The sequence below is a fragment of the Gobius niger genome (assembly GCF_951799975.1).
Source record: "Gobius niger genome assembly, chromosome: 21".
Taxonomy (NCBI): Eukaryota; Metazoa; Chordata; class Actinopteri; order Gobiiformes; family Gobiidae; genus Gobius; species Gobius niger.
The window spans coordinates 2,935,285-2,944,921 of NC_136872.1; the positions used below are offsets into that span (position 1 = coordinate 2,935,285).

At 43.4% G+C, this 9,637-nt stretch overlaps 2 protein-coding genes across 4 annotated transcripts; one reads left to right on the forward strand and one right to left on the reverse strand.

Annotated features, from left to right (window-relative positions):
* The first annotated feature begins 303 nt into the window (after positions 1-303).
* On the forward strand, positions 304-6,577 carry epoa (erythropoietin a). 3 transcript variants are annotated; one of them, XM_079579663.1, is made up of 5 exons: positions 304-417; positions 4,779-4,909; positions 4,983-5,069; positions 5,144-5,308; positions 5,569-6,416. In XM_079579663.1, exons 2-5 carry the CDS (start codon positions 4,799-4,801, stop codon positions 5,719-5,721), a joined length of 516 nt encoding a protein of 171 aa, XP_079435789.1. In that variant the 5' UTR covers positions 304-417; positions 4,779-4,798; the 3' UTR covers positions 5,722-6,416. The 3 variants fall into 3 exon arrangements, with proteins under 3 accessions (XP_079435789.1, XP_079435788.1, XP_079435787.1); XM_079579662.1 differs by lacking the exon at positions 304-417 and adding an exon at positions 1,296-1,503; XM_079579661.1 differs by lacking the exon at positions 304-417 and adding an exon at positions 1,551-1,800 and having other exon boundaries at positions 5,569-6,577.
* Positions 6,578-6,740: 163 nt separating this feature from the next.
* pop7 (POP7 homolog, ribonuclease P/MRP subunit) lies at positions 6,741-7,345 on the reverse strand. The gene has a single exon (XM_079579668.1). The coding sequence runs from the start codon at positions 7,329-7,331 to the stop codon at positions 6,891-6,893; it is 441 nt and encodes a 146-aa protein (XP_079435794.1). The 5' UTR covers positions 7,332-7,345; the 3' UTR covers positions 6,741-6,890.
* Between the last annotated feature and the right edge of the window lie 2,292 nt (positions 7,346-9,637).

Here is a 9,637-nt window from a genome sequence, read left to right on the forward strand (position 1 = left end):
AGCCTTTCTTATAGACACGAAGAGGACTTCCAGGAAGGAGATTTCCTCTGCATGGCTCCACACGGCTGCAGGGATGACCTTAGACACATGTAAACATGCCTTTTTCAGCTTCTTCTCAAATAAATGAAGTTCCACCTTTGAGATCTTTGTTCAGCTATTTTTGTTCCAGTTATGTGAAGTGGCACATGGTCTGAGAGCATCAAAGACATGACAACTGATCATTAATATTCAACTATTCCAAGAATTTTTGGACAAAGTCCAATTCTTTAATGATTTCCTTCCGTGGATTGCTGCACATAAAGCTGTGCACTGCTCCAGGCATCGCCAAATTATCCCATTTCTCCTCTGCGGCGGCTGGCGGGACAGGTTTTGCCATTTAGAATGACTCATCATCAGGTGCCATGGCCGAACACAAATGTAAGTTTCTATTTGAACTCTAGGCTACATTCACATGACATCATTACATTCTAAAGTGCCTATGGTTTCATTTAGAGGAGAGACAGAAAGTTACTGTCTGTTCAGAAGAACAGAAGTTTGCCTTTCAACACGGCACATTTAAAAATCCAGTAAAACAGTACTGTGTTTCTGAGGCATTTGCCTTTTGTGGTTAATATCATAATCGCAGGCACTGTCCACCTTAAACACACATTCACAATAATAATAATAATAATAATAATAATAATAATAATAATAATAATAATAATAATAATAATAATAATAATAATAATAATAATGATAATTCAAGTACAAAGGCACAAGTGTTCAGCTTCCAGATTCATTGGACACATTTGTGGATCAGTCAATAAAGCATGTTTTGACTGAAGTGGATTGTCTGGTTATTTTTTTCTCCAAAACAGTGAAGTGCCATGAACACAACCTGCTGAACTATGGCTCACCTCTATCCTGACAGCCTGGGGCTCTCAAGGAGAGGAGTAGAATAGGAAGAGGGAATCAGAGGAGGCTGAGACTGATGTAGGACAGTCTTACTGAGAGTGCAACGGGACACTTATCTATAGGACAACAGAAAGTCATAATAATCTGGAATAAAAGGATTTGAGGTCGGACCGGAGAAGAGTTGTTGAGGATGATCGGGGATGACACTGGGCAATAACCACAGATCTTCAGTTCGCATTAGGCATCGATTCATCTTCTAAAAACACGCACACAAGAGCGACTGGGCTGTTACACTGTGTGGCGTCGGTCACAGTGAAGATCAATGGAGTTATTTATAGAACTTCATGAGGACAATTTTCAGCTGAAGACAATGTTTTACAGACAATAAGATGCTTATAACGATTAAAAGGGGAGTGGAAAATGTGCAAGGTGGAATGTGCATTTTTGAGGTGATTAATGAAAATGAGCAGCTTTTAGAAACACCTACCGGATAAGTGCAGGAGATCCACAAAGCGCTTCGTTTTCAATTAAAAGGCAATAGCCGGATCCATGGGGCAAACCGCGAGGATCCAGTGAAGGACTATGCATGTTCCGCTATGGACTTTCCCCGTGAGTTACAACCATGCCCACTGTTTTCCCTGTACGCTGACTTTGGAAGTTGGTATTTTTGCTTGCTTTCCGCAAAGGGCTTGTGTGTGGGTTGATGTTTAACCGCTCAGCGCAGCGCGCAACAGGCGCGTCCTCGTAAGCGATCACGTTATCGCAGCAGCCCAAGGGGAGGTTTACTGTGCAGCTTTTAGTCAGAGCACCGCAGAGATGTAGTGTGTGGTAGGAGAGCTTTCTGAGCTGTAGCCTGGGAGGACTGCGCGCATGGATATATGCTGGATCGCCCTGCTAACTCAATCCGTAAGGCTTTTATTCTCCACAATGTTTTTTAAACCAAAGATATTTGAGGTAAGAGGTCTTAGAGCTTGTATGCAGACTGACTGGATGTACAGCATCCTTTTCATAAAACTTTAGACAAGGCGTATAGGGCAGTAAGCCTACCTGCAGAAGGAATGTACCCCAGGCATAATGCTGCCGGGGGCTTTTATGACCAGGGTAATGTCACTGCTTCAGAAGCTCTTATAGGGAGTCTAATATCTAACTTGTTAAGTTCTCTGTGGAATTAGAAAGGCAGAATAAGTCGTGTAAGCAGTTCCTAGAAAGCCTTGGGGATGAAAGTCATGAATCGTTTCTTTGAGAAACACTGCAGGTATTGTGCTGCTTGGCATTGATCCATTATAAGAAGCCTATATCATTAGTGCCCACATTACTATGGGCCATACCACCTTTGATCCTGCAGGTCTCTGAGCAGAAAGGGCCTGGTCGGTACTTGGATGGAGACCGTTTGGGAACACCAGGAAAGCCTGGGTGAATGTAGTGAGTGAGTGGTTGGTGGTGTTCAAAGGGGCCGGTGGCACAGACTGGCTGCCTCGTGTCCGTCAGTCTACCCCAGGGCAGCTGTGGCTACAACAGTAGTTTACCACCACCGATGGTGTGAATGTATAATGACTACTTTGAGAAACTAGGTAATACAGGCCTGTAAAGTGCAATACAAGTGCAAGGCATTATTTCTTGTATTATGGAAAGGCTGCTCTTACGTCATTGTTGTGAGAGCAGAGAAGAGCCAGGCAGATCCCTGAAGCCCAATAGGAAGTCATGTCATCTGTGTGGCCTCTCATGTGGCTGACGACAATGTGCTTTCTGCTATGTCATGGTGGAGAGTGACCCAACTGACTCCGGGATGCAGTGTCATTGTAGTGAAGTGCACCACTCATGTGTTCCACTGACACACTTGTCCAAACTAGCTGAAGGTGCTGCTTCATGTTCTAGAGCAGAGGCCAAGCACGAGGACTGATTGTGAATACAAACTTGGGTTTTTGGCAGCTGCCGTTGGCAAACACTAGTAACTTTTGCTTTGGCCACAGTCCTAGATGACAAATTCCACAAGAGTAGTTGAGGCTGAGAGCCGTGTGCATGGTGAAGCATTCTCACGTAGGCACAGGAGGTGAAAGGGTCACAGTAATCCCTGACCACACACCACACAGCATGCACTCTTCATTCATTCTCATTCACACCACAACCTCTGTCAGAATATATCGTGAAGGCAGTGCTTAATTTGATCCCCCATTTGGGGGAACGCATTCCCCCAATTCAATTGTTTTCAGGGTAAAGGATCCGGGAAATATTTTGGAGGATCCGGCAAAAGATGTATCTGATATAATGATGTCTAATGAGAGTGTTCCGGCAAATGTTTTGGCCTGTTCCCCCAATCCATCACATCAGACAAAAAGTGTTCCTCCATCCATCCATCCATTTTCTTCCGCTTTATCCGGGGCAATACTAATTTCCAAATTAAGCACTGCGTGAAGGTAAGGACCGGGTCATTCAGGGTGACTGCCGTTGCCTCAGTCCTGGGCATGTCAAGGTTCTTGTGGACGATGAAAGAGTTACTTTCGCAGAAGTGCTGATGTGGCCCAGTTTATTGGGTTTATTTCTCCGGGATATAAAGACTGGTCATCTCTATTTAGTCTTTTCCTTCTGCGTCACTATTCTGGGCCTTTGAAAGAGTGCATTCAGTGCATCTGACACAAAGGAACATGATGCCCTCATGATCAACAACCCTAGTCTGTTTTACTGGCTTGCAGATCTGCATACAAATGTTCCTGGGCTATGGTTTTAGCAGAATAAGCACTTACAGTCTCTACCATTGTCCTGGAGCAGCACGTCTGATCACTGTGCAGTCAGAATAGTGATATTTAATCATAGTGAGCAACTGGTATAGGCTGCAGAACAAGGAAAAGGTACAAATTATAGGTACTTTTACTTAACTTAAGTAAATTTTATGATGAATACTTTTTACTTTCACTTCACTACATTTTAGAGTCTGCGACTGTACTTTGTACTACATTTTCAAATTGGGCAAAAAGTAAAAGTATTTTATTTTCAAAGTGACCTGGTTTAGTCCGGGTTTAGAACTGGTTTAGTTCCTGTTTTTGACCTGAGTAAGTGCTTTACTTGTTCGACTGGGTTTGAAAAAATGATTTAAAAAATCCTGCACTATAAATTCAATGCATACTTTTACACTTTAAGTAAAACATTTTTTTGTACTTTTAGTACATTTTTGGTCGTGTATCTGTACTTTTACTTAAGTAAGAATATTGAGTCCTCTGCGAACTGCAAAATAAGTCATTGCCATGAGATCTTACGTATAAAACCCATATTCACACCTAACTTATGTAACCCCCTCCCCCAATTTTTTTGTCCAAACATATATTTTTAAACATTTCATTTAAATTTCCAACTTTAGACCCTGTAATTCTGTGCTTTATTTGTTGCAACATTAAAAAAAAGAAACAAATACAGTTTCTTCAGTTCTTCATTACACATTATTTTGCCAGCATTTTTATCAAAGATTTTTGATTGAAATTTAGATTTTTGATTGACTCTAGACCCTCCTAATATTAAACCAAACAGAATAAAACCCTTTGGTTAGATAGTAAGTCACAAGGCTTTGCCAAAAACGACTGAAGATAAATTGTTTGGATGTTTTTTGGGTGGCCAAACCCATTTATCCATGTGTATTTGATGTATTGATATGTCTTTGATATTACTGTATTAAACTTTCATTTGGGTCTTGGAGGTGAAGGTGTGTCCCAAAGCTGCACCACTGAGAACCACCACCTATTCAAACATGTTCTAAAATGCATGTCTTGTAGTAGTTCATGTTTGTGTAGCAACCAGGAATTTTGATTGATAGATTAGTAAGGAAGGATTGTAAAACGCACCATTTACACGTACCAGTTGAAGAAGCCTGTGGTCTGACTCCGTCTCTTCTCCAGGACTGTTTGCTCTGCTGCTGATGCTGTTGGAGTTGTCCAAGCCAACCTTCCCGTCCCCACTGAGGCCCATCTGTGATCTCAGGGTCCTCAACCACTTCATCCAGGAGGCTCGAGACGCTGAAGCAGCTATGGTGAGGGTCCACACACTAGTACTGAATCCAGGATTGTGTTAGAACCTAAATTAACTGCTCTCACCAACTTCAGAAAGTGTGCCGAGAAGGATGCAGTCTGTCCCAGTCTGTCACTGTTCCTCAAACCAGAGTTGACTTCGATGTCTGGGAAAAAAAAAATGTGAGCGATGAGACTTTCTCTGAAAGTAATCAGGTGTTTCTAGTGGCTTATTTGTGAGATTTGTCTGTGTTCAGGCATCAGAGCAAGCCCTGGAGGTGCAGTCGGGTGTATGGCTGCTGGAGCAGGCCCTGAACCTGCTGCGCACCTCGGTGACAAACACAGAGCTGCACAGCCACATCGACTCTTCCATCCGTAACCTGCTGAGCACCAGCGCCGTACTGCGGAGCCTCAACATCCAGGTCAGGCCCCCGGCGTGGCACATTGTCAGCAGACTGACACACAGCACATGCTCTCATTAGGGTTGTCACAGTGTTACAATTTCATACTTGATTTGGATACCACTCTGTAAAAAATGAGTATTGATGCTTTATGAAAAGGCCAATTTAGAACGGTGCTTAGTATTAATACCTTTGCAAAGTAATATCGAGTTATACTAGTTTCAGTATCGAAGTGCCAGGGTATTTTTTGACAACCCGATTGTTTCTTATCTGCTTTACAGGAGTACAGTCCACCAGCCACCGGAGTGGAGCTGGAGGGATCATGGACGGTGTCAACAGCAACAGAACTGCTTCAAGTTCACTTGAACTTTTTACGTGGAAAAGTGCGCCTGCTGCTGCTGGGCGCACCGGCCTGTCAGCATGATGTCAGCTGATCCATACCTGGCCACTCAGACTGACGCTCTGATGTCTTCAAAGCCAAGACACTGTACACATGCTTGATAGCATGCCTGCAAAAGCAAGGCCTCTCCAACAGGTGGACTGTTAGAGACAAGTTGGAGAGGATTTTGTGGACTGAACGTTTGCAGATTAGTAGCTGAACCATGCCTTGAAAACCCTGCTCTGAGCTCTTCAATAGCACTCCTTTGCACTTTGTGAATGGACTGAGATGGTGCGTGTGAAACCCTGGTGTGCCTACTGAACACCTACTGCTGCCTCACCTCATGCGCCTGAACACTTTGTCATGCCTCATGTGGAAGTCTTATCTTATTTAGTGTTTTATATATTTAGAAATATTTATAAAAGAGTGGTATTTTTCTATTGTGTGGGCTGTAACAATTATTTATGATGACATATAATGGCTGCTGTTTTCGAAGATGAAATGTTTTGTATGTGTGACACATTAGAGGGGGCCTTGTTTGTCTTTATCTCTCACTCAGCAGCGCCATGCTGACGTTGACTGTGCTGCTGGCTTTTTCACCAAATATCCTGAGAGCTCCTGATTGCAGAAAGTTTCCCATCATCTGATGTCAGCACCGTTTCCCTTTCCCACTAGTTAAGTCATGAAACTGGAGGTTCTCAGGCGGTCTGGGGTCGTTACACTGTCAGGCTTCCGCCCTGTTTGTTTGCTTTTTGGAGCCTATAGGCCTGTCATGCGTAAACGCCAAGATGTTGCTGAATATGTTTGGCTTTGTTGTTTCCTGTTTTTTTCACTGAGGAACTCTATCCCATGAGTTTCTACTTAAATATTATTCTTGCATAAAAAGAGAAGATCCAATCTCAACAGAAAAGATGCCTTATTTATTTTGTTGTTGAAGTAACCCACTCTGTTGTGGGTTCAGCATCCTTGTGTGCATAATTCAGTAATGTGCAGTCATTCAAGTATGGGACAAGATGAATTCAGCGGTAGCACAATACACATATTAGAAAATAAAACATTATCATCACAAATAAGCTTGGAGAGACACACACACTATACAGTAGTAAATGCTCAAACTGTTTGTTCTGAAGTTGGATGTCTCTATCATGCAAGTTGTAATGTAAATAATAAAGGCAGAGTTTGTCAGTCATGTTTCAGAGTTTTTCCTCCCGGGCAAAAGAGACCTCATTGGGGGTCAGGGTAGAACACCTTTATGTGGATTGCAGAGTTGTTGCGTGTGCGCGTCATTGGTTCCCCGGTCTCATCGGGGTCATCTGGCTCCAGATCGTCTACCAGCTCCACGGTGGAGGTGTTGGCCGCAAGCTGCAGCGCCCCCTGGCTGCTGGCCTGCAGCTGCAACGCTATGTTGATGGCCCTGTTGATAGCCAAGCCCAGCCCATGAACACAGATCTCCCTATGACCTCCACCATCCAGCAGCTTCTGACATCGCGCCAGTTGAGCCTTAAAATCCGTTTTCATGTTGACATAGACGTCGTTGCGCCTTTTGGGCAGCTTGCGGGGCAGCCGTTTCCTCAGGGTGTACTCCACGGGGTCCATCTCCACCGCGGGGCTCAGAGTGTCTGTGGGCATCACAGGGGGCACTCCTGGGCTCCGAGCTTCACTCATTTTACCACTACAAAACATAGGAGTTCAATGTCAATGTCAATTTTATTTATAAAGCACATTTAAAAACAACCATAGTCGACCAAAGTGCTGTACAAGAACAGTAACAACATGTACAATAAACACAATATCAGTGAGCTTCTCATAGAATCATCATGTGTAAGGGTAGGGCTTCATATAAGAAATTAATGTTTATAGTAGTGATGTAAAATAGTATCTCTGTCACATACAGCCTGGGTTCAATGTTATTTATTCACCCACAAATCACTGACTAGGGTAAGTCCTATAACTTGCTATAGTCAGTTATTTACATTCACTGATGGTTAATCAATGACTATAGTAATTATTGTCAAGCAAACACATTTGTCATAGGTTACATCAAGGTTTACATTTCTTTTCAGAATGAATTAACTATTAACTATTGACTGACATGCTAACATGGGAATTTATAATGGCATGGTTTCATTTGTGGCTAATAAGAGTAACAACATCTTCCTAGCCAAACCTGCAGTGGGCGAGCTCAGCTGGCTGGTAAATGGTCACGCTCTGGTTAGCGCAGAGACTTTAGCTCTTCTCTCTTCGCATAGCTGCACAAAAATTGCATGGAGGAAACAGATTTGTACCTTTAAAGCGTCGTCAATCTACAGACTCCCTTTTCCTTTTTGCTTCTCCGAACCTCTGTCATCCAGCGCTCCTCATGGGCTGCCCTGGCCTCGCAGTTTCAATGTGCTCTGGCGCCATCTTCTGCTCGGGAGTGTCGCTGACTTATCTCCATCTGTCATTCAGTGGAATCACATTTTTCTTTACCCATTTTTAAAACGAAGAGGACAATAATATTTCCTCTCCAATTCCCTGATTTTTTTTTTCTTCCCAGGCCAATCTAATGACGCAACGGGGGGAGGACATTGAGGAGGTGGACAGTTTCAAGTACCTGGGTGTTCACCTCAACAATAAACTGGACTGGTCCCACAACACCAACTCCCTGTACAAGAAGGGCCAAAGTCGCCTCCACCTTCTGAGGAGACTGAGGTCGTTCGGAGTGAGCAGGCCTCTGCTCAGGACTTTTTATGACTCTGTGGTGGCCTCTGCTCTCCACTACGCTGCCGTGTGCTGGGCCCCGGGCCGCACAGAGCGGGACAAGAACAGACTGAACAAGCTGGTCAGGAGGGCCTGCTCCGTCCTGGGCTGCCCCCTGGACTCTGTGGAGGAGGTGAGGGACAGGAGGGTGTTAGCCAAGCTCACCTCCATCATGGACAACACCTCCCACCCACTGCACGGGACTGTAGAAGAGCTGAGCAGCTCTCTCAGTGGCAGACTGAGACACCCTCAGTGCAGGACGGAGCGCTACCGCAAAGCCTTCATCCCGACTGCTGTCAGACTGTGCAATAAGACTGTGAAGTAACGCCGACTGTAACAAGTGAATTTCTCCTTTGTGAGATCAATAAAGGTTTATCTTATCTTATCTCTTATCTTAATTTTCTAAATATATTCCAGAAACAGCAATTTTCTTCAGCAATTTACTGGTATTTGGAGTTCTTGTCTCTGTCCTCAAAACTTACAGCTAGGCCAGTTACGATAACAAATTAGAAGTTCGATATATTGAGGCAGGAAAGTATCACAATAAACGATATTATTGACAGGTCGATACTAGATACTTTCTTTTTTTGTTTTATTCTTTTTTTTTATTAAGTGATGAGTATATAAGATACAAAGTGCACAATTACACAAGTGATAAGGACACAACAGAAGAGAAAGATGGGATACACATGGGGAGGAAGGGTTATGTGATTGGATGGATAAGTTAAACAGAACTAAATGAAAGGGATATAATCCTGTGTGATCATACGTCGTCATTACATTGACATTCCGAGACCCACATCCCCCCACCCCCCTACATACTAGATACTTTAAACTCTCGGGCATGTAAATGACAGTAAACCTTTGTTCTAAAAATGCATCATCATATCCTAAAATACCACACAAGCTGCATTAAACATGAGCTATAATGTAACTTAATTTGATTCCGTTAGAAATCAAAGTTTTACAAAGAAAAAAATAGGGGGGAAATTCTAATAAATGTCCAGACGATAAATATCGAGCCCAAAAATGTAGTAGTAATGATGGTGACAGCCCTACTTACAGCGATCACGTTGTCAGTGTCAGACCTGTATTATCTGCACAAATGACCCGTGCTGTGTCCATAGCCTATGGGACAGGCTTGCAGATAGGGGTGCAGGGTGGAGCGTGTGCTGTGTGTTTGTCTGTTACTTCGGTTTATCCGGGACTAGGATCATTTTCGGGAAGTATGG

Excerpts from the sequence above, each read along its gene's own strand:
- epoa (XM_079579661.1), top strand. The coding sequence starts at position 1,773 with ATGCTGGATCGCCCTGCTAACTCAATCC. Across the intron at positions 1,801-4,778 it reads TCGCCCTGCTAACTCAATCC|GACTGTTTGCTCTGCTGCTG; the intron begins GTAAGGCTTTTA and ends TCTCTTCTCCAG. Across the intron at positions 5,309-5,568 it reads TGCGGAGCCTCAACATCCAG|GAGTACAGTCCACCAGCCAC; the intron begins GTCAGGCCCCCG and ends TCTGCTTTACAG.
- pop7 (XM_079579668.1), bottom strand. The coding sequence starts at position 7,331 with ATGAGTGAAGCTCGGAGCCCAGGAGTGCCCCCTGTGATGCCCACAGAC.